The sequence below is a fragment of the Hemicordylus capensis genome, chromosome 12, assembly GCF_027244095.1.
Source record: "Hemicordylus capensis ecotype Gifberg chromosome 12, rHemCap1.1.pri, whole genome shotgun sequence".
Classification (NCBI taxonomy): Eukaryota; Metazoa; Chordata; class Lepidosauria; order Squamata; family Cordylidae; genus Hemicordylus; species Hemicordylus capensis.
In genome coordinates this window covers 18,901,414-18,924,320 of record NC_069668.1, presented here as the reverse complement: position 1 = coordinate 18,924,320, position 22,907 = coordinate 18,901,414, and the positions used below count along the sequence as shown (strand labels likewise).

The following is a 22,907-nucleotide window of genomic DNA, read 5'->3' as shown; positions in this document are numbered from 1 at the left end:
CCACTGAGTTACAGCCTCATTCCCTAATAGGAATATCCTACAGTGCTCCCATGTAGTCTCCCATGCAAATGCAAACCAGGGCTGGCCCTGCTTAGCAAATGGGGCCATTTGTGCTTGCCACCACCAATCTAGCTCTTTGCACAAGCACCTACAAACCCACTTGCCCACTGCCCCCAGCCCTCTGGCGCATGGGACACCCAGCCCCACACCGCTCTCCTCCCCAGAGGTCTCATTCCCTCTGCCGTTTTTTGAGAAAGTGAGAAACGGCAGGGGATCCTTTCTGAGCAGGGCTCCCACACTCTCACTCACCACCTCCATTTCACCATGCAAATGGGAGAAGGCCGGCTTCTCTCCTACGCCCACTGCCTGGGTGTCAGGAAGGATTTGGGGGGCAAGAGGGGGTTGCTGGTGGCCACTAGTAGCAGCTGGCTGGTGAGCTCAGCCCAGATTTATGGCCCCCCCTGGCCTTGCCGTGCTTTTGAAAGAGACTCGGGTGCAAGGCTGCAAGATGCCATCAAGGCAGAACAGCCACCGTATTGCTCCCAGTCCTCTCCCTAATTGTTTTTCCCATCTGTGTGTGGAATCAGTTTGGTTCGGTGCAGCGGTATCAAGGCCGTGTGCACGTGCGCTTTCCGAGGGGGCCTTGCCATTTCCATCTGAGCAGGCATCTGGAAACATGTGTGCTCCCTGCTCTTGGTCTCTCTTGGGGAGCCCTGAACATTCCAGTGACCTCCTTGCTGGAACGACTGGCCGGGGAGGAAGGGGGAACGTCCCCAAGCCAGCGCTCCAGGACAGGAAATGGGCACCCATCCTTTGAGGCATCTCTCTCGTGTCGTTCCTTCTCTTTCCTTCTGCACGTCACAGCTGCGATGTGGGACGTGTCCATTGGGGGGAGCATCGGCCTCCGATCTCACTCTTGGAAGGACAAACCAGACCTTCCTGCTCTGGCCACTCTCTTCCTCTCAGGCCCTGGGGCCTCTGGTCAGTTGCTCCCACTTGACTCAAGACGCCCCCACCCCACCCGCCCCACAGTCAGTCATGTAGTTTTTCAGCAGCTGCCTCTCCCAGGGTCGACCCTCTTCTTGGGCTGGGATTGGCAGAATAGTTGGGTGGCCTCTCTTGGGATCGGCAAACGGACACGCTATGAATCCCTGCTGGTGACCTTCCTTAGAGCAAGAGTTCCCAATCATGGGCCCGTAGGGATTTGGGCAACAACTCCCGTCATCCCCCTTCCGCAGTGGCTTCCTAGCTTAGCCCTTCCCAGGCCTCTCCTCCTTGAGCCCCGTCTCCGTCCCGGCACGGAGAGAAGCACAGGGCTTTGTGGAGGCCAGCCCATGCTCTTGCCTGGAAGGAGGCTTTGCCCAAGGGGCCCCCGCAGGAGAAACAGGGAAGAGCCCTGCAGTAGGATGAGCTAAGCGGGATGCTCTTCGGTGGGGCCCGTTGGCCCCAGACCAGTTTGCCTCGGCTTTCCCTTTCCAGGCGTGGATCTGCAGCTGCTGCGGCCTGCACCTCCAGAAGTGACATGGCCCTTGACTGGCTAGCTGCCTTCCACCTGCCCCTCATCCAGGGGGGTCCCTGTTAACAAAAGAACGGAGGTAGTGCTCAGCGACAGGCCCAGCATAGAACATAGGAAACTGCCATATACTGAGTCAGAGCCTTGGTCCATCCAGCTCAGTATTGTCTACCCAGGCTGGCAGCAGCGGCTTCTCCAAGGCTGCAGGCAGGAGTCTCTCTCCCAGCCCTATCTCCTTGGAGATGCTGCCAGGGAGGGAACTGGGGACCTTCTGCTCTTCCCAGAGTGGCAGCTCCATCCCCTAAGGGGGAGAATCTCTTCCAGTGCTCACACTTCTAGTCTCCCTTTCATATGCAACCAGGGCGGACCCTGCTTAGATAAGGGGCCAAGTCATGCTTGCGACCACAAGACCAGCTTTCCTCTCCTAAAAAGATCTCAAGTGCAGAGCCAGGAAAGATCTTAGGGGATATAGGAAGCTGCCATATACTGAGTCAGACCCTTGGTCCACCTAGCTCAGTATTGTCTTCACAGACGGGCAGCGGCTTCTCCAAGGTTGCAGGCAGGAGTCTCTCTCCCAGCCCTCTCTCGTTGGAGATGCTGCCAGGGAGGGAAGTGGAAACCTTCAGCTCTTCCCAGAGCGGCTCCATTATCCCTAAGAAGGGGAATCTCTCCCAGTGCTCACACTTCTAGTCTCCCTTTCATATGCAACCAGGGCGGACCCTGCTTAGCTAAGGGGACAAGTCATGCTTGCGACCACAAGACCAGCTCTCCCTCCTGGCTTAGAAGTCAGTTTCCTTGAAATCCCACGTGGACTTCCAAGAAAGTGTGTGTGTGTGTAAGTGTAAGTGTAAACGGCATTGCTTCCCATGTGACAATTCAGGTCTATTTTGGGCTCCCTGTTCTCCTTGTGGGTATATAATTTCCCCCGCCAGCGGGCACGGGTTGCTGTCTCGAGGCCTACGTGCCACTCGGGGCTGGGGGTGTGTATGTGCAGCAGCATGGGGGACTTCGGTTTTCTCCATGCCCCGGTGGAACTTCCTGCCATTTTGTGTGACGCCAGCGCTCGAGATGCGAGCTCTCCAGGCTCCACTTCCCCAGCAGATGGGCTGCATCATGTGATCGCGCTCTGCTCTGGTGAGCTGGAGGGGCTCAAGCTAACGTTGTGGCTGCTGGGTGGATGACTTTCTGGAAGACGGGCTCCTGAGAGCAGACCTCTCCCAGTGCATTATTGGAGTGGGAGGTGCTTGGACAGGGGGCATAGACTTGGAGGAGGGGCAGAGCCGCCTTTCCTGAACCCCTAGGGGTACTAGTCTTCAACACCCATTTCTAAGCCTGACGTAGAAACCGTCTCCTCCTTGGCTCTCGGAGGCCAGGGCAGCAGCCCAGCTCACTCCAAGGGGGGAAATAGGGGAAGGGTAAAGTTGGGCCCATCTCCCGCAAGGGTGTGTTTGTGCTCCCCCCCCCACCGGTCTCTCCTGCCTGCGATGTGATCCCCTCTGGCTTCCTCTTTGGGGGTTTCATGGTGGCTCACAAAGCCGTCCTGTGGTGCACACCGAGTGCATGGCAAAGTTCAGAGCTAAAGATCCTCTTTCGCTCTTATGTGGGTTCTGCGGCACCGAATCTCCGTCTTCTCCCTTGAGCTCTTGGCTGGAACACAGAGCTGCTCAAGCCGGCAGCAGGCATGAAGACGTCGGGCATGAGGGGAGAGCTGGTCTGGCGGTGGCCAGCGTGAACGGCCCCCTTGGCTGAGCAGGGTCTGCCTTGGTTTGCATTTGAATGGGAGACTTGATGTGTGAGCGCTGGAAGACATTCCCCTCGAGGATACTGGGGCTGCTCTGGGAAGAGCATCTAGGCGCCAAGTGCCCTCCCTGGTGGCATCTCCAAAAGAGAACTGAGACATACTCCTGCCTGCCGCCTTGGAGGAGCCACTGCCAGTCTGTGCGGACCATGCTGAGCTAGATGGACTAAGGGTCTGACTCCGTAGAAGGCCGCTTCCTATGTTTCTGCCTAGGGAAGCCCTCTTGATTTAAGCAAGCATTTAGATGCCAGGGAGGTTGGCAGGCTGTAGAAATCCCAGCTTCCCACCACCGGCTTGAACTGGGTGAAGGAGACCGCTCTCTGCAGCCCAAGTGCCTGGAGGGTCATTGTGGGCTTCTGAACTCCCGAAGGGCTGTTGGGGCTTCATGCCCCAAGGAGAGATGACTGGGAGCAGGCTGCAGGATCCCAGGGGGCAAAACATACCTTTCCCCCCCACTCCGTACCCCCAGGGTGGTGGAATGCCCAGGCTGGGCTCCGGAGGGAAGACCCCCCCCTTTTCCTGCTTTGCTGCAAAAGCACAGTTGGAGTGGCTCCCAGAAGGACTGCCTAGGCTTCACCCAATGCTGTGGGGTTAGGGCAGCCTACAGGAATCGGATGCCAATATTTCCTCACTGTGGGATAGAGGACAGGGCAGTGGGTCCTGGTGCTGCTCCTCCTGCCAGCTGCCCAGCCCTGCGAAGAGAAGTTGGGCATCCCTGTTGAGGCCAGTTTGTAGGTCGCCTCCGTGGCTCAAGGCCAGCTGGCAGGTGGCATTCTCCCTGCGGAAAATCTCCCTCTTGGGGAAGCCTTGCATGCCACTGGCCAGCAGGAGGGCTGGTTTTGCCCGAGGGGCGCGGAGGAGGCGGCGGCGGCGGCAGCAGTGGAGCCGTCAGCTGGTCACGCCAGGGGCTTCACTCCGGCCGTGCTGAATGCAAGTGAACCAAGCCAGGCACGACGGATCCCTTTCCCCTGAACAACAGGCGTTTTGTTCCTGCTTGCTAAACAAACATGTAGGCGGAGATGGTGGGCAAGACGTGAGTCTGGAAGTGCCCTCCAGGCCGGCTCTTGCTTGCAGGCCTGGCCTCATCTGTCAGGCGCTCGGTCTGGGGGAAGACGGCCGAGCCCCCCTCCCACAGGTGGCACCTGACCAAGCCGAAGCTGAAGACCTGCTGTAGGATCAAGCCCAGCCTCCTGTTCCCCACAGTGGCCCACCAGATGCCCCTGAGGAGCCGCCCCCAGGCAAGAGGGGGAGGGGGGTAGGCCCTCTCCGCTGCAGCAGGGATCTGGAGACCTCGTCCCTGTGAGGCCTTTCCAGCTGCCACCGACAGAGTCCACAGTTCCCTCCTCCAATGGTCCACAGGCCCACCCCCCACCCCCCGGCGAAATGGAGAGTGTCGTTGGGCCAGCTACGGAGATTGCATGGCCCACGGCGTCCTCCCCTCTCCCCCCACCCCCAGCACCTGCCGGCCCACACATTCGGGCGGCTTAGCCACCAGCTCCGGCTGCCTTTTCAAAGGGGCAGGTCCTCCTTCCTTCCTTCCCACCCACCATTACTACGTGGCCGGCCCAGACTGTCTCTGCCCCTCGTCCTCACCCGGGCCTGCGTCAGCTTGGGGGAGGCTGCAGCAGCTGGAGCCAGGAGCTCCATGGGGAAGCTGTCGAGCCAGCCAGGTCCGTTTTGGGCCGGGGGGTGGTGGGAGGCAGGGGGTCCTGGCCCCAGTCCAAGGCAGGCCTTTTTGCTGACTCCTCTGCCCTCCCGACTAAACCTACAACACACACCCCCACCCCCAACCCACAAAGGCTCTGGTGCTGGAACACAGCCCTGCTTTGGCGTCGGCTCCACTTCTGGGGGAGCTGGAGCCTCAGGGTCCCATGGTTCTCCCAAGGGGCTAAGTGCAGCAGAGTTGCAGCAGAGGAGAGCTGGCGTGAATGGCCCCCCTTTGCTCAGCAGGGTCTGCCCTGGTTTGCATTTGGATGGGAGACCGCGTGTCCGTGCACTGGAAGAGATTCCCCTGAGGGGGCGATGGGGCCTCTCTGGGAAGAGCAGAAGGTTCCCAGTGGCCTCCCTGGTGGCATTTCCTGATGGGGCCGAGAGAGAGACTCCTCCTGCACCCTTGGAGAAGCCGCTGCCAGTCTGGGTAGACAGTCTTGAGCTAAGTGGACCCAAGGTCTGACTCAGTAGAAAGGCAGCTTCCTATGTTCCTAGTATAGGGAGACTAATACCTCCCAGGGCTTCAGTCCAGATTGCAGAGTGGAGAGCTGGTCTTGTGGTAGCAAGCGTGAATTGCCCCCTTTGCTAAGCAGGGTCTGCCCAGGTTTGCATTTGGATGGGTGACTACATGTGGGAGCGCTGGAAGAGATTCCCTCCAAGGGATGGGACTGCTCTGGGAAGAGGACCTTCCTGCTTACATGCAGAAGGTTCCAAGTCCCCTCCATGACGGCATCTTCAGGATAGGGCTGGGAGAGATTCCTGTCTGCGACCTTGGAGACGCCGCTGCCAGTCCGTGTAGGCAATACTGAGCAAGATGGACCAAGGGCCTGACTCAGTATATGGCGGCTTCCTACGTTGACAAGCTCTGGCTTCTCTGGGACCCTAAGATCCACAATACTTCCCTCTGAGTCTGCTCCTGCTCCTCCTCCGAGAGGCCTCATGCTCAGACTAGCATCCACCTGGGGCACCTAGCATCGCACCACCTAACAGTCGCTGCAGCAGAACCTCCCCTGCCCCCCCCGCCTCCCTTCCTACCCTCATGGCATTTTTAAAAAACCCACAACTTTATAGAACAAAGGCCATCACTCAGTGACGGAATTATATTAAAGGCCAAGCATCAGGTCTGGCAACTGCCCTCCTTGGCAACAGTTAAGCAGGAGCAGAGGCTCTCGGAAGGCATTGATGCTGTGTTCGGAGGGAGGGAGCCATCTCGGCGTTGGGGGCTTCCAATAACCCACCAGCCTCTGGCCTCCATCTTGGCTGTGGCTCCTCTTTCCTTCAAGGCCAGCCTCTGGGTCAGTTGGGCAGGATGGCCGGCGTGCTTGGTAGCCGGGAAGAGAGAGCCCCCCTCCCCAAACGGAGAAGTTGTTGCTCACACGGCCAGGACAGAAACGGCCAGCAACATGAGTGCGAAGCGTGGCGGCGTTGGGAGGGCAGCGACCTTGTTAGGGGTGGTCTTCTTCTGAGCCTGGGTCGCATGTGTCCTGGTGGACTCGGGCCAGGGCTGAGTGGTGTTGGGTGTTGGGCTGGGGGAAGGCACAGCAGCAGTGCTGGCGGAAGGCAGTGTGGTGTGGGCAGGAGGGCGCGTGGTGCCGTGAGCAGAGACGAGGGGAAGGGTGGGGGTGCTGCTGGCGGGGCGCACGGTGGAGTGTCGGGTTGGGCCATTAGGAGGCTCGGGGGTGGCAGCGTTGCTGGCAGCAGGCTTGGTGGTGGTGGTGGCAGCGTGGCTGGTGGTAGGCCCAGTGGTGGCAGCAGGCCTGGTGGCATTGTGGCTGGCAGTGGGCCTGGGGGTGGCAGCAGGCCTTGTGGCAGGCCTTGTGGCATTGTGGCTGGTGGCAGGCCCGGTGCTGGTGGTGGCAGGCCTGGTGCTGGTGGCGGCGGGCCCGGTGGCATTGTGGCTGGCGGTGGGCCCGGGGGTGGCAGCAGGCCCGGTGGTGGCGGCGGCAGTGTGGCTGGTGGCAGGCCTGGTGCTGGTGGCGGCAGGCTCAGTAGAGGCAGTGGCAGGCCTTGTGGTGACGGCATGGCTGGCGCTAGGCACGGTAGTGATGTGTTGCAGAGAATGAATGCAACCAAGCCCACTAAGCAGTAGAATGGAGGCAAAGAATAGACGGAACTGCATCCTGCCCCTGTATAAGGAACATAGAAAATTCCAACAGAATTCAGGGTTGCTCTGCTGGGAGCCAGCCCCCTCACAGCTGCTTGATCCCTCCCAGGCCCCCTTGGGGACACATGGGTCCTTCCTGTCCTTGAGGGTTTCCCAACAGCCAGGGCCCCGTTGTGTCCTGCGATGTCCCGCGGTGTGGTGGGGTCTGCCCATGGTCGCTGCTGGCCAAGTGGGGGTTGCCAAAGTTGCCTTGTGGCTTGAAAACCAAAAGGGAAGCCAACAGGCCCCAGAGGCTGCTTGCATCAAAGCAGGACTGTGGTGCACGTCTCGCTTGAACCTTATTGGGAGAGCAGCACAGTCCCAGTGAGCCCAATCTCGCTGCCTTGGATTGTAGTCGGGGCACAGCCTGGACGAGAGGATCGACCAAGGCAGAAAACCCCCAGGCGCCTTTTCCAGCAGCCGTTTGGAGGAGAGAGAGCTGGAGAGGGGAAGGTGGCAGGCCGTGGATCTAGCAAGAAGCCCGAGTGGGTGCTGGGCCCAGAATGGGATGGGAAGCTGGTGTCGGGATGGGAGATGGGGAGACCGTGGGGTGCATCCGGGAACCTCAGCAGAGACAACCTCTCGGCTAGGAAGTGGGTGGCGTCATAGGCCCTGCTATTCCCCACTCAGACTCTGTCCCTCTGGCCAGCAGCAATGAACACACCGAAAGCAACAGCCAGTGCTGAAAGTTGCATCTGCAGGAAAGGACGTACTTTTGTCTGCCACTTTTGGCAGGGAACTGTCGGTCACGTTGGGCTTCTCATATATTTTTATTAAGTACCCTGCTCCACTGCCACCACCCAGAAGGATGACAGTCTCCATATCCTCCTCAATAATCCCTTTTACTCCCCCCTCATCGAACAGACCAACCGCCTCTCTGGCAGGTTTCCTGCTTCTGATGTATTTAAATAAGCTTTTGTTATTCCCCCTGATGCTTTTAGCCAAATGTTCCTCAAACTCTCTTTTCGCCTCCGTTATTGTCTCCTTGCATTTATTTCACCAGAGTTAGTGTTCCTTTCTGTTCTCACGTTTGGGCAGAATTCCTTCCAATTTCTGAAGGAAGTTTTCTTCCCCTTTATAGCTTCCTCTGCTTTACGGGTTAGCCATGCTGGCATCCTCCTGGACTTCGTGGTACCTTTCCTCTTCTTTTGATATACATTCTAACCAGGCTTCTATGATTGTGCTTTTAAACTCCATGCATCTGGAGCAAAGGACTCTTCTGATTTTCCCTCTCAGTAAATAACGTTTGAGCAAAAGAGTGACTGCATGCTTTGCTCCAGAACTGTGCTTCTATAAGGGCTAGAGCTTATTTTCTTCTTTTCTTTAAATGAATGCTGAAATCTGGGCAAATCTGGGTGAGATGCTTAAAATCCGGGTGAATCCGAAATTCTGGAGGGCATGGCCACTCTAAACCAGAGCATGTTCGCTTCAGAGAAGCTCACTTCTCTGATCACAATCAGAGCAAGGATGGATAACATTGTCGATGATATGAGGGCAATTGCTCAGTTTTATCCGTATCGGGACAAGCACAATCAACTCAAGGTAAACAGATGAGTTGGCACAATAGTCAGTTAAATTGACATTAAGTAATATGGAGACGTGGAAGAGAGTGGTACGGGAGTGATTTCTGTCCAGTTTTCCCGTCACTAACTTGTTGGCTGTTAAATTAATTTATACTCTAGATTTAAATATGCCTCTCTTAACTGTGCTTTACAACCAACATTCAGATTTAGGATTAGATATGAATGTGTATTGCAAGTTGATAGAATACAATAAACATTAATATTCTAAATTAAAGATTAATTACTGTAATTCTTATTTTTAAATAAGATTTAAAGTCGCATAATTAGGTAAGACCATTTAGTTGGGTGACTGTCCAATATTACCTTGATCAGAGCTACCCTTGGGGACAAGAACAATTCTATCAGCCATCCCAGGATGAAAGGCGCCTTCGTTTTCCTGCTTTGGAGCCCCATTTCTCCAAATATCCCGGTACAACTACGACTTGGTTCGCTTCGGATTCTGCTGTTGACTCGTCATTAGCAGGAATCGGAAAAGAGAGTCTGTGCACAGCCTGGCCACCAATCCGGCTGCTCTCAAGGAATCCCAGCTGGGCTTAGATTTTCTGCAAGCCTGCAGCAGATCCGGGCATCTTTCCCTCTCCAGCTGGGGGTGGCGGGATTCTCTCAGCCAAGCCGCTGGCCCGATGCTTCCAGGGCTGCAAGGGGGCAGGTTGCTGTCTCTGCACTAGCCTCTGGGTGGGTCCTGGCTGGCTTGTCACTGTTTCCTCCTTGCACTTGAAGACCAAGAAGACCAGCTGGGTGGGCACACGCAATCTCCTCTTGGGGAGGGGAGCTGGCCCGGTGGGAGCACCTGTGGCTTCTCTGCTTTGCTCAGCAGGGCCCACCTGGGATGGGAGACGACCTCTGAGTACCAGTGTCCCCTCGGACAGGAATTCCCAGATGTGGACGACGACAACTCCCATAGTTCCCCCCAGCCTGCCAAAGGCCATTGCAGCTGGGGATGCTGGGAGTTGTAGTGAAGGACATCTGGGAATTCCGGTTAGCGGGAACCCTGGTTAGATGCTTCCCCTTAGGGGATGGGGCTGCAGCTCAGTGGCAGGGCGGGTTGACTCCCTGGCAGCATCCCTTGGCAGGGCTGGGAAAGGCTCCTGCCCCGAACCTTGAAGAGTTGCTGCCAGTCAGGGTAGACAAGGCAGAGCTAGATGGACCATTAGCCTGGTCCATTGACCATTGGCCTGATGGGGGGGGGTTCCAAAGAGAGCTCTTTGCCAGGAACGTCTCGGTTGCCCTTGGAATAAAGACAGAAAGTGGGCCACCGATGCTCTTAGGGGCCCGGTCGGACCACTTACACAGTGAAGCAATTGGATCGCTGTGTCCAGTTCCAGTCCTCTTGCTTCCAGATCCTGGTGCCAAGAGATCGGGTGCAGCTCTGTGGCTTGTCCTGCTGCTCAGGCGCTGGGAACACTGGGCAGAAACATCAGAGGCTGCCACTTATGTCCTCCTCTGGCGTGATGTCAGCCGGCCGCTGCTCACAAAGGGCTGGCTTCCTTGTTTGCCCTCGGATAATCTAAAGTAAATATTGTTTTAAATAAAAAATAGGTCTTTCAAAGGTTTCGGGAAGTATCCAGTCGCTGAAAGCCTCATCAACAAGTATCTGCAAGAGCAGCTGATGTCCTGTTAGTCAGTGGTACTACTCAGGACTTACGTTAAAGGTTGACTTAGTTTCAGTAGGATTACTTGGGAGTAATTCAGTTGATGTCAGCCAGTGGGTGGACGGTATGGGGCTGTTGAGTTTAAGCAGCTCCTGAAGGGGGTCCCCAGATGTTGGTGAACTACAGATCCCTTCATCCACAGCCAAAGGCCATTGTGGATGGGGATGATGGGAGTTGTAGTTCAGCGACTTCTGGAAACCCCAGTTTGAGGAGGCCTGCATTCGTTGAATTGCTTCAACATGTTTGAGCCCGGCAAGATGCCTCTGAAGACCAGTTGCAGGGGAGCAACAGCAGCAGGAGAGAGGCCCTGCCTTCATCCCTTGCCTGTGGGCTCCCCTGAGGCATCTGGTGGGCCACTGTGGGGAACAGGAGGCTGGACTAGAGAGGGCCCCCTTGGGCCTGATCCAGCTGGGCTGTCCTTACGTCCTTCTGTCAACGGTAAGGACTTGTTGATGCAGGTGAGTGTGTCGTGTTGACTCGCTTGTCCCTGAAGTGGAATATTCGCCCATTGCCATTTTCTCAGCCTCTGGCCATTTGAACGCGCCCTGCCCGCCTTGCCCGGGATCTGACGCCGGGCTAGGCCTGAAGGTCCCCGATGGGTGTGCTTCCTCTGCTGAGGGCGGTGTGGAGGCAAGTGCAAGGAGTGGTGTGGGGCTTGCGCCTTCTGACAGTTTCCCCTCCACCTTGAAAGCAGCTCGGAGGAAGTGGGCTGGATGGGGAAGGCTCTTTTGACACTCTCCCCGCGCCACCGTCCCAGCCTAGGTGAGCCGGCAGCCCCACTCTGGTCCCTGGGGTTTCCAGGCTTGCTTGGTGAGTGGGGCACCCCGGTTGGAGCTGGCCAGCCCACTTCCCTTGAAGCTTGGAGGAAAAAGCGGCTGGCCTTAATGCAGAACCCGGCCTCCCCTTTTGAAGCCTCCAGTGCCCACGGTAACCATGGAAATAGCTGCTGCCGAATGCAAGCGGGTGTGTGTGTGTGTGTGGAGCTGCCAAGCAGGAACCGGGCGGCTGCCGGGCCACCCCGTTGCCAACCCTTTTGAGCGCGGGGCTCGGGACATTGGCATTCCCCACAGTCCGGGCCTTTGCAGCCTCATGCCAAGGGAGAGCAGCCTGCATGGATGTCCGCAGTTCCCTTCCACGGCCTCAGCAGGCCTCAGCATTCGATCCCCGGGAGAAGGAAGGGCTTCTCCATGGGGTGCTCAGCGCCTTTTCCAAGCCAGTAAACTGGAATGTGCTCCTCCTCCTGGCGGTTCAGCTGAAGTGTGTTGGTTCAGCAGCTGCCTGTGCCAAGTCCCGTGTGTGTGTGTGTGTGTCCCATCCCATTTCCAGGGAAAGCACCCGCCCTCGTTCATGGCTGCAGCATCTGAGGAATCTTTCCCCCCAGAACGGTTTGCTGATGGCAGAGATGCTTCAGCAGGAGGCGGCATTCTGTATACCCCTTACAGTGGGCAGATTGCCCTTGCATCATTTCTCTCCCAAGGCATAAGGATGCCTTCCTCTCTGGGAATGGAACCAGTTCCGTGATGAAGGCCATCCAGACAGAGTTGAGCCGTGGGCCGTCCTTCAAGGCTGTGTGTCTGGATGGGATCCGGGTTGTGGTTTCCCACCCTGCCCCGTCACCCTCTTGCTGTGCCATCCTGTTTTCCCAGGGCCAAGTGTGTGCCCCGGCTGCGCAGTCTGTACCGTTTGGTTCTCACGTCCCGATGGAGCCATTAGGGCTTGCGGGTATTCGGCTTCCTGTGTGTTGGCCCCATTTTTGAACCGTTGCGTCTGGCCCTTGGTGCAACTGGCTCAGTATCGTCAACATTGACTGGCAGCAGCTCTCTGTGGTTTCAGGCAGGGGCCTAGCTAGGCTCAGCATTATCCAGCGATGCCAGGATTCAAGCCCGGGACTTTCTGCATGTAAAGCAGGTGCTGTCCTGCTGAATTACTGCCTCTGCCCATGTGATGGTCTGCTGGGAGGACGTGGACGGGATGGTCTAATCCCCTCACTTTGCATAGCTTAGTGTCGGCTCTGTCAAATGATGGGTCAAATTATGCATTTGTGGCTACAGTTATGAGCCTGCTGAATCACTATCAGAAGAGATAATCCACGAATACAGCGAGTTGTTCTAGTAAGAACTAATTTGCCTTTTTTCCTTTCACTGTCTCCACAACTGGACTAAATTTGGTACATATCGAGGGCCACAAGTTTGCTCTCTTGCACCTCAAAGGTTCAAACATCTGCCATCTTGGATCAGGGTGGATGACATCATCACACACTATTCCATAGTGGCATCCCTGTAATCCTACAGCTATAGCAAATTTGGTTTACATCGGTTATGTAGTTCACAAGTTAGCCCACTTGTGCCTCAAGTGTTTATGCATCCTCCATCTTGAATTGGGATGGCTGACATAATCACAAACTATGCCCTTGAGGTGTCCCTATGTGGAGAGGAGAGCTGGTCCGGTGGTCGCAAGCATGACTTGTCCCCTTAGCTAAGCAGGGTCTGCCCTGGTTGCATATGAAAGGGAGACTAGAAGTGTGAGCACTGTAAGAGATTCCCCTCAGGGGATGATGGAGCCGCTCTGGGAAGAACATCTAAGGTTCCAAGTTCCCTCCCTGGCAGCATCTCCAAGGAGAGAGGGCTGGGAGAGAGACTCCTGCCTGCAACCTTGGAGAAGCCGCTGCTGCCAGTCTGGGTAGACAATACTGAGCTAGGTGGACCAAGGGTCTGACTCAGTATATGGCAGCTTCCTATATTCCCTAAGATCTTTCCTGGCTCTGTACTTGAGATCTTTTTAGGAGAGGAAAGCTGGTCTGGTGGTCGCAAGCATGCCTTGTCCCCTTTGCTAAGCAGGGTCCGTCCTGGTTGCACATGAATGGGAGACTTGATGTGTGAGCACCGGAAGAGATTCCCCTCTTAGGGGATGGAGCCGCTCTGGGAAGAGCAGAAGGTCCCAAGTTCCCTCCCTGGCAGCATCTCCAACAGGATAGGGCTGGGAGAGAGACTCCTGCCTGCAACCTGGGAGAAGCCGCTGTCAGTCTGTGAAGACAATACTGAGCGAGATAGACCAATGGTCTGACTCAGTATATGGCAGCTTCCTGTGTCCCTACAACTGTACCTGATTTAGTTCATATTGGTCCAGGCACTGCAAAGTTGATGGTGGCAGGGGGCCACACGGACTCACAGACTGTCAGGTGACCTCTTAAGCCTAATGCCTGGAATTTGATCAGCTGGCCTGTTGATTCCCTGAGCCGTGGCTGCTAAGGACTGGTACAGACACAATGCCCAACCATGTTTTCTCTAACGCTGGGATTAACGGTTACTTTGGGACATCTAAAACAAGGATCTGCGACTCTGACTCGCAGTGGGTTTGCAAGTGATGGTTTCAGCGAATTACAGTTAAGTCTCACAGTTGCACTGAGCAGAGGCGTTTCCTAGTCTTTCTGCTTGCAGAGCGACCAGGAAGGGATCTCTCCCTGGACATGCCCTCTGTGGGCAGGTTTGAAGCCCCGATTAAACCAGGCTTTCCAGGTTAATAGTCTATCCAAAGTTAAGGCAAGAAACGGTGGTTAGTATTAACTCTGGTTAACCACATGTGCATTTAAACATGTTTAAGAAGATAATTTAAAACGGTCATTTCATACTAAAATTTCTCCATACATTTGACTTGTGCACAAATGCCTCAAAATAATAATCAGTTTAGGTTTTGGGTGTCTGTTCCCTCACTTCCTTTTCCCTGTTGCAGAGCTCCTCAAATGCTGATCCCCAGATGTTGTTGGACTTCAACTCCCAGAATCCCCAGCCACAGTAGCCAAAGGCCAGTGTGGTTGTGGTTTTTGACATCTGGGGACCTGAGTTTGAGAACCCTTGCCCTGTTGCATATTGTTTGTAAAGACTGGCCACTTTTATATTACCTAACAGTCTGATGGGCAAATCAGAGACAAAAACTTGATATGGACCAGGCCATTTGTATTTTTCTTTTCCAGATGTTTAATGACAAAACTATACATAATCAATACATAAAATACTGACATCTTTCATATATTTTGTGTGTGTGTGTGTGTGTGTGTGTGTGTGTGTGTGTGTGTGAAGAAAATTAAAAATGTAAATACAAAATGAGCACATTTCATAAAAACAATTATATTATTCGATAGTTAGGCTTCTCTCTCTCTCTCAACTCAGTAAGACATAAAGTAAGTAGCAGCTCAGTTATCAAGACATAATTTTGTGCAGTCTTTGTTGAGGAAGAGTTACTTTCTGTTGGGTCGTGGTTCCGAATCGAAGATGGGCATTTCTGTTGCTTTTGAATCGCTGTGGGTGTGCGAGTGGTTTCCCCCGCCCCCCAACCATTTTATTGAAGAATGAAGCAATTTATTCCCGTAAGCAGAACCCCTTAGCCAGATGCCAGCACCACCGCGTTGAGGAGGAGGATGAAGACTGAAGACACCTTCCCAAAGTTTGCTTTGGAGGGTACCTGGTGCTGAGCCTTGGTGGTCGCTTCCTCTCGCTTGACAGTAACAGTTGTGCTCTGAGGCCTCTTGGTGTGGTTGATTGGCACCCCGCTGGTGATGCTCAAGGTCATGGGAGTGGTGGATGTGCTTGAATTCACAATGGTTGTGTCTTGAATATAGACGGTGCGTGTGGCCGCTGCCGCTTCATAAGAGTTCAGCTTCTCCGTGCTCGGGTCTTCCGGGTACAAAGCTAGCGGCCTGTCCGTGCTGCTAAACGTGACCGTCTGGCCCACGGTAGCACCCAGAGTGGCCTCTTCCATTCGAAATGGGGGGTGCACCGTTTTGCTTGGCCCAGTGGTCATTGGAGGCCCAGTTGGCTCTGCTGCCTTCATGGCTTTCACAAGGAGGCGGTTCTCTGCAGCGGAGGTTGCGGCCGAGAATGGCCTGGCACCCTTCCAGGATGTGGCCGCCTCCTCCGAGCACGGCGGCCCGACGACCGTCGCGGAGGTTTCTCTCATCCATCTCTGCAGATACGAGAGAGCCTCGCCACAGGACCACGGGTTGTTGTAAAGCGTTAGCAGTTCCAGGCGAGCGAGCTGGTCGAAAGCTCTGTCAGGGATGTAGGTGAACTTGTTGTTGTGCAGGTAGAGTTGGGCGAGTTGGGAGAGCCTCACCAGTGTGCCGGGCAGGATTTGTGTCAAGAAGTTGTCGGAGAGATCCACCGTCTCTGTGTGGTGAGGCATGTTGGTGGGGACCGTCCAGAGCTTGTTGCTACTGAGGTTCAGGTATCTGAGGCTGCTCAGGGTGTTGTTGATGAGAACGGCCCTTTCCACCAGATTGCCGGAGACATCGAGGACTCTGAGGTTCCACTGGTACGCGGTGTCGAGCTTTTGCAGGACCCTGATGGCGTTGTGGGTGGCATAGATCTCCCACAAGGACCGAGGCAGGTGAGCTGGTAGGTTCAGCAGCCCATTGTGGGAGACGTCCAGGGTCCGCAAATTGGCAAAGCGAGTGAGCTGGTGGTCGAGGTCCACAAAACGGTTGTGAGACAGGTTCAAGTGGGTGATGTTGTCCTGCAGCCCGTGCGGCAGTGCGGTCAGGTTTCTGCCGGAACAGTCCACGTGTCTGTCGTTCCCTGAGCACAGGCAGCCCGAAGGACAAGCGCCCCGAGCCTCTGGGAGGCAGACCAGCAGGGCCAGGACGCAGGGCCAGGCCTTCCAGAACCGGCTCGCCATGGTTGCCTAGGAGCAGATGGAGACAGAAATCCCCAATTTAGTGCCCGGGCTCTGAGTGCGGTTCGGAGGGCTGGGATCAACCGGTTCGCCTGCTCTCCGCCGCCTTGCCGAAAGAGTTACGCTTCAAGAAACCGAGCACACGTCCCTGCATCCCCGTGGCAGTGCCCCTGCTGGTGCCCAAACCGGCTTACTTACAAAGGAGCGCTTCTTCCGACTGTCTTGCTGTCAGGCTGAGAGAGGCTCCTCTCTTTTCTGTCGCCCCCCTTTCCTTTCCTTTCCTTTCCTTTCCTTTCCTTTCCTTTCCACTCTTCCACACACACCCCCGCCAGCACCCATCTCAAGCTCCCAATGGTAGCATTCTTCCTAAACTGCTTGCCTCTTCCAAAGGGTTATACAATGTCTGTTTTCTCTGCACAGCCATTTGCATCTTGTGTTTACCTTTTGGGTATTCTCTCTCACTCATTATCTCTCTCTCTCGCTCCCATACTCACACACACACACACACACACACACACACACACACCCACACCATTTTATTTCATATATGTGTGTCTGGGGGGGCTGGCGACGGAAATGGCTATGGGGAAAAATCGGTCTTAAAATCCCTGCAGCACTGCAGCCGTTCCGTCGCCTCTGCTGTCCACAAGACACTCCAGTTCCAAAAGCAGCCTTTCCAGAAAACCCAGACACACCCCGTGGGAGCCCACGTCAACAGGACTCCTGTGCGCCCATGTAACGCCAGTGATGCCTGTCTCGTCTCCCACCTCCCCGCCGCCGCCCCATCCCTTCGCTGCCTTCCACCTTCCCCCAGCCTGGCAAGATGTCCATCCCCTGACCCTGATGGACGTGGAGATGAGCTGTCCTGGCAGTCTCCCCAGCCGCTTTCCTTGTGCAGGGAAATGCCAGGTTGGGCTAGATGAATGCCACACACCTCTCTCTCTCTCTCTCTCTCTCTCTCTCTCTCTCTCTCTCCACACACTCATGCATTTTAGCAAGCACACACCAGCCTCTCTCTCTCTCTCTCTCTCTCTCTCTCTCTCTCTCTCTCTCTCTCTCTCTCTCTCTCTCTCCACACACTCATGCATTTTAGCAGCTTTTGGCCCAAAGATCCAGGGGAAGGGAAGGGGGGCCCCCGTACCTGAGTCCCCGCTGCAGCCTCAGTGCATTGCTCCCGGGAGCGAGGGGAGCGCAGAGGTCGGCTCGCTCTCCAGGCTGGCCGCCGCTGCTCTGTGGCTTGTGCTTTCCCTCCTCAGCTGCATCCTACTGCTGTTTCCAGGGGCCCTGCAACCACCTGATCAGCACTCCGCTGCTGCTGCTGCCGCTGCCGGAGGAGGAGGAGGAGGAGGACTGCAGAGCTCTCGCTCTGGTGCTGACTCCGACGTTCTGCACACTTGGCAGAACGGGGCCGGCTGGGCTTTTCACAGGCCGGCTTCCCACACTGCTTCCCCCCCCCCCTGTCCGCCCACCCCCGGCCTGGGCTTGGCGGCGGCTTCGAGTCCTCCGTCCTCCTCCGTCAGCGGGGCGGTTTTTCCGCTGCCCTCCTCCGCTTTGAGTTTGGCTGAACCGCCTTGTCTTTCTGGGCTTTGATTCAGGCATTTCCCTCGGCGTTCCAAAGCTGTGGGGACTTCCCCGGGGCTCAGGGGTGGGCACCCCTCCCCCAAACAGTCCCAGGAGGCCTGGGCAAGACCCAGGGAGGAGAGCGGCTCCTGGGGCAGAAGGGTCCCCTCTGCTAAGCAGAGGCCACCCGACTTTGCATTTGGATGGGAGACCACATGTGTGAGCACTGGAAGGGATTCCCCCTCAGGGGATAATGGGGCCGCTCTGGGAAGAGCACCCAAAGGTTCCCAGTTCCCTCCCTGGCAGCATCTTCAAGATAGGCCTGCCTGCCACCTTGGAGAAGCCGCTGCCAGTCGGGGTAGACAGTCCTGAGCTAGATGGACCAAGGGTCTGACTCAGTATATGGGCAGCATCCTGTCTCTCTGAAAGGTTCCCTCCTGCTTGCGTTCCTGGAGAGCTGCTGCCAGTCAGTGCTGAGCTAGTTGGACCAGTGCCCTGGCTCCGTAGGGGGCCGCTTCCTCTGCATGCAACTCCTGTGTGTGTAGGGGTTTTTCTAAAGTTGGCGTTAGGTTTTCTGGAGGGCCTTGTGCTGCAAAGGCCGCTCAGGGCCCCCCACCAAGGGCTTGCCCATGCTGAGGGGGGCCTGCAGTGGATGAGCCGCAGCCTGACCCCCATCACTCGAGCACCGCTGTGCTTCAAGGCCAGCGCAGAGCAGAGGGGAAGGGGCTTCTTGAAGCCTCCCACCCTCCTCTTTGAAGCCTCGGTCCCCCTGGAGTGATCGGAAACTGCAGATGAAAAACTAGCTGGTCTGCTGTCTTGCTTCGGGCGGGGAGCTTTTCACATGGGGTGGGAGGGATATAAAAATGATAGCACCCCCCCCAACCATGCCTGCAGGAAGAGTTGGAGAAGAGTGGCCGGGTGGGGGGGGGGCGGGAGAGGTGGGGAAAGGCAGAGTTGGTGGTGGGGCGCAAGCAGGAAGAGGCTGGCCTGCTGAGCGGCAGGAGGTGGAGGAGCCCCGAGCTCAGGAGGTCTTTTGAGCAGCCCCCTCCTCCTGAGGCAGGTGGCCGGGGTGTGTGTTTGGGGGTGGGTGGGCTGGAGCGTCCAGAGCGTGCCTGGAGAGCCTGTCCTCCTCCTCCCCCCGCTCCCTCGGCGCAGGCAGTGAGATCGCCTTGGCTGCTCTGCAGTCCGTGGCAAACGTCCCACTGGCTCCTCTCTGCTCCCAGCTCTCTCCTCCCCCCCGCCCCATTTCCGTCTTGCACCGTCAGTGAGATTGGAGGGGCTCCGTTTCGGCCTCCCCCACTTCAGCGCACTGCGCGGGGGGCAACCAGGCTTTCAGCCGGGGGCAGCGTTGGGAAACCCACCCACCCCTGAAGGCGCTGAACACACACACCCGGCATGCTGCTTGCGTGGAGTCCCGGGAACGGGCCAGTTTTTTTGACCAGTGACTTTGTGAACCACCGCATGGGGAGTTCAGATGCCTCTTCGCCAGCTGCTTTTGTCCTGCCTCCTTGGAAGGGTGGCCTGAAGCCCCTCCAGCGTTTGCAGAGTGCCTGCAGCGCTGCCTCTCCCTTGGCTTGGGTGCCGTTCAAAGACCCTCCTCGTTTGACTTGTCTTGGCGGCCGCTGGGCTCTGCAGTGCTCCAGAGTCCCTGGAATCTGTGCCGGCCAGCCTGGGGAGCCGCAGCAGAACGGCTGGATCAGCCTCTGGCTGCAGTCCCGGATCCTGCCCTGCGCTGCTGCTCGCTGGAGAGGAAGCCAGGGCCGGGCAGAGTCTGTGTCAATGGGTCACACGGTGGGTGGGTGGGGGTCTTCATGCAAGGGTCCCACTCTGCTTCTAGGGGCTTGGCTTTGAGGACGCGGCTTGTGCGTCTATTGTTCACGCCCGCTCCGTTTGGGTCAGAGGCAGAAGGAGGGCGTGGGTCTCGTTGGAAGACCAGAAGGGAGTTGCCACCCTTTCCCCTCCCCTCGGTCCATTGCTCCAGACCAGAAGAAGCGGCCTGTCCCCGAGCCCAGACCCTCAGTCCATCTAGCTCGGTACTGTCCTCACGGGCTGGCAGCAGCTTCTCAAGGTTTCAGGCAAGGGCTTCTCCCAGCCCTACCTGGAGGGAACCTTGGACCTCTTGCCTGCAAGCATGAGATGCACTTCCTCGTGCCCTCCAGGGCTCACACACCCCGTCTCCCATCCAAATGCAAACCAGGGTGGACCCTGCTTAGCAAAGGGGGTGATTCATGCCGGCCACCACGAGACCAGCTCTCCTCCTTTCCAGAAGCCCCCTGGGGTATGCTTTTTTCAGCATTGGTGTCCGAGGCCGAGCAGACAGCTTCCCTGCTGCATTCTGAGAAACCCTGGCCTGAGTGGAGCCGTCCTCTCAAACGCAGCCTCCCTTTTGCTTGCCCGGGAATCATGCTTAAATGTATGATGCACAGCGTTGGACGCCCTGATTGTGCCGCCTGCTGACCTTATTCCTTTGCAGGGCTCGGTTCCGAATTCACAGCAGTTGCCTCTTGGGCTTGCGGACAGCGACCCCTGCGTGCGCCATCCCCCCTCCCTCCTTGCCCAGAATCCCTCCTCCCTCCATTTCTGTAGCCCCCTTGCATTTTGTTCTGCAGTGAGCGGGCGGGCTCGGTCTCTAACGGTTGAGCACAGATTCCAATCCATTTCCCTCAGTCAAAACACCTTGCTGGGCTGCAGGACTTCGGTCAGCGCTGCTTCCTAGCACCGAAGCGACAGGCAGGGCCCGCCGAGTAGTGAGCGAGCTTCAGAAGCCCCTGGAAGCCATCTTGTGGCACAAGCCCCCAAGGGGTGTGGAGGGCGAGGGCTAGTCATGACGGGGGCTCTGCCAGGCTCTCTGGTTTGTAACAGTCTTGAAGTGGAGCGTGGGAAGTGTCAGGCAGATTGAATGAGGTGAGATGGTGCTGTGGGTGTGAGGGAGGTTCCAAAGAGGCCGATTCCATGCTTGGGATCATTCGGAAGGGGCTAATATGATCGTGCCCTTATACCAATCTATGGGACGGCCACATTTGGAGTACTGCGTGCGGTTCTGGTCAGTGTATCTTAAGGAGGACATGGGAGAGAACTGGAGAAGGTGCAGAAGAGGGCAACCCAGATGATCAGGGGCCTGGAGCACCTTCCTGATGAGGCAAGGCTACACTATCTGGGGCTTTTTCGGTTAGAAAAACAACAGTTGTGGGGAGACATGATAGAGGTCTATAAAATCATGCATGGAGTGGAGAAAGTGGGGAGAGAGACTTTTTTCTCCTTCTCTCATAACACTAGAACCAGGGGAGATGTGGTGACAGCCCACAACCTGGATGACTTTAAAGAGGGGTTTGGATCACTTCATGGAGGAGAGGTCTATCAACGGCTAATAGTCAGAGGGCTAGAGGCCACCTCCAGCCTCAATGGCAGGATGCCTCTGAGTCCCAGTTGCAGGGGAGTGACAGCAGCAGGAGAGAGGGCCTCCCCTCTCCTCTTGCCTGTGGGCTCCCCAGAGGCAGCTGGTGGGCCACTGTGTGAAACAGGAACCTGGACTAGTTGGGCTTCCTTGGGCCTGATCCAGCAGGGATGTTCTTATGTTCAGGTTGTGCTGCTGGGTTACCTAGATGTCTCCAGTACTAAGCAGAACCCACAGGGTCCCCTTGTATGGCAGACAGCAGGAAAAGGTGGTGGTCTTTATATTGACAGTGATGGAAGTTACGTGGAACACCCATGGAGTCCAGAGAAGCCATATTGGGTAGCTGTGCCTAGTGGCTGGAGAGTACGCTAATTTAGGTGGCAGAGGGTCATTTCCCTCAAAACCAAGAAACTCTTGGATGGCTGAATCTGATACACTCAAAAACACCCGAGCTGGCAAAAATGGCAGGACAGAGTGCTGTTGGTCATTCGGAAAAGGGGAAAAATATGCAACGGTTACAGTAAGGTAATACCTTTCTCATCTCAAACACACCCTTTGCAGACCAGAATTAGTCTTCATTTAAAGATTTCTAGTTGTCGAGCAGAATTTGGGTCCGGAAATAAGCTTACGTCTTGAATCGGTTTGGAGCGCGCTGCGAGATGATCCGGTCTCGGGTTCTGAGAAGCCTGCTCCTTTATCTCATGATCCCCGCCAGCCAGCCTCTTCTTCCCCACCTGGGGCACGAGGGAGGTGCTTCCTCTGGCCATGGCCTTGAGCGCCCCAGATCAGTAGCCCAGCGTGGGCTTTGGTGTGGGCTCCCCCTTCACTTGCTTTCCACATCGATCCCTCTCTCAAGAGGGGCTTTGGATTGTATCGAGGCCAGAAATGGCAGCATTTAGCAGCCCCCATCCCAGCACAAATGCATTTCACGATCTACTTAACGCCTGATTCTCCTCCTCCTCCTGACAAGCCCAAGGCAACTTACATTATTAAAAACACCACACATCTTGAAAACTCAACTCAAACCTCAATCAATGGGAAGCAATACCCACTGTACAAACATCACCGTTAAGACCCGGATCAATCTGAACAGCTTAATCACATTTCCCAGGAAATGCTTTTTGGTAGGAGGAAGTCCTTACCCTCCAGAATGCCAGCAGAGATGAAGACTGACAGGCCCCCCCTGGAGCGGATTCCAAAATGGGTAGGCAGCCGTTGAGAATGGCTTGCCTTGTGCCCCTGCCGGTTGGGTCTCCCAGTGTGGGTCCGAAGCATGGGATTGCCCCACTGTTGGAGAGCTGTGGGATGGCCGATAAGCACGTTCTTCCCTGTCAGACTTCGGGGCCCATCAACCCAAAGTGTGACTCTCCAACTAGCTGTGGTCTTGGGTCTGCGGGCAGCTTGAGACAAAGCAGAGTCCTCTGCACAGCCCTCTTGGCCCCACATGGAGGTGACCATTCTTGCAGTGCAGATCCATGCTTTGCCCAGCACGGAGACGGGGAACGGAGCTCTCTTGGGCCCCTGTGCCATCTTGGAGGGCATGCACGGCGCGCTGGGTAGTGTCGCCTTCCCTGTGTTTTCCTTCTCGAACTCTTATTTATGTATTTGTTTTATTTGCATGCTGCCCACTACTGAAGTCTCTCGGCGGTTTACAGCGGAAAATGAACCAAGCATTGAACAGTTAAAACCTAAAGCTCAAAGCTTGCCTTTGAGTTGCCACCAGACGAGCACTGGCGGCACCCTCGGACAAAGGGTCTTCCTGGACAAGGTGCAGTTGGCGAACCGGCCGAAGCTGATGGAAAGCACTCCTGGCCACTGCCTCCACCTGCGGGGTCAGGGAGAGGGTTGGGGACAGAAGTCCTCCCCAACTGCGAACCTGGCCCTTCC

General features: G+C 56.3%; 2 protein-coding genes across 7 annotated transcripts in view; one reads left to right on the top strand and one right to left on the bottom strand.

Moving 5' to 3' along the window:
• Positions 1-22,907, top strand: part of NF1 (neurofibromin 1) — a 167,228-nt gene that overhangs the window by 73,828 nt on the left and 70,493 nt on the right. The gene's annotated exons all lie outside the window — the stretch shown is intronic.
• Positions 14,356-17,491, bottom strand: OMG (oligodendrocyte myelin glycoprotein). Its single transcript, XM_053274602.1, has 2 exons — positions 17,208-17,491; positions 14,356-16,075 (listed from the first exon to the last, which is right to left on the bottom strand). The coding sequence occupies exon 2, from the start codon at positions 16,067-16,069 to the stop codon at positions 14,777-14,779; it is 1,293 nt and encodes a 430-aa protein (XP_053130577.1). The 5' UTR covers positions 16,070-16,075; positions 17,208-17,491; the 3' UTR covers positions 14,356-14,776.

Coding starts and splice junctions, on each gene's coding strand:
- OMG (XM_053274602.1), bottom strand. CDS start 16,069: ATGGCGAGCCGGTTCTGGAAGGCCTGGCCCTGCGTCCTGGCCCTGCTG.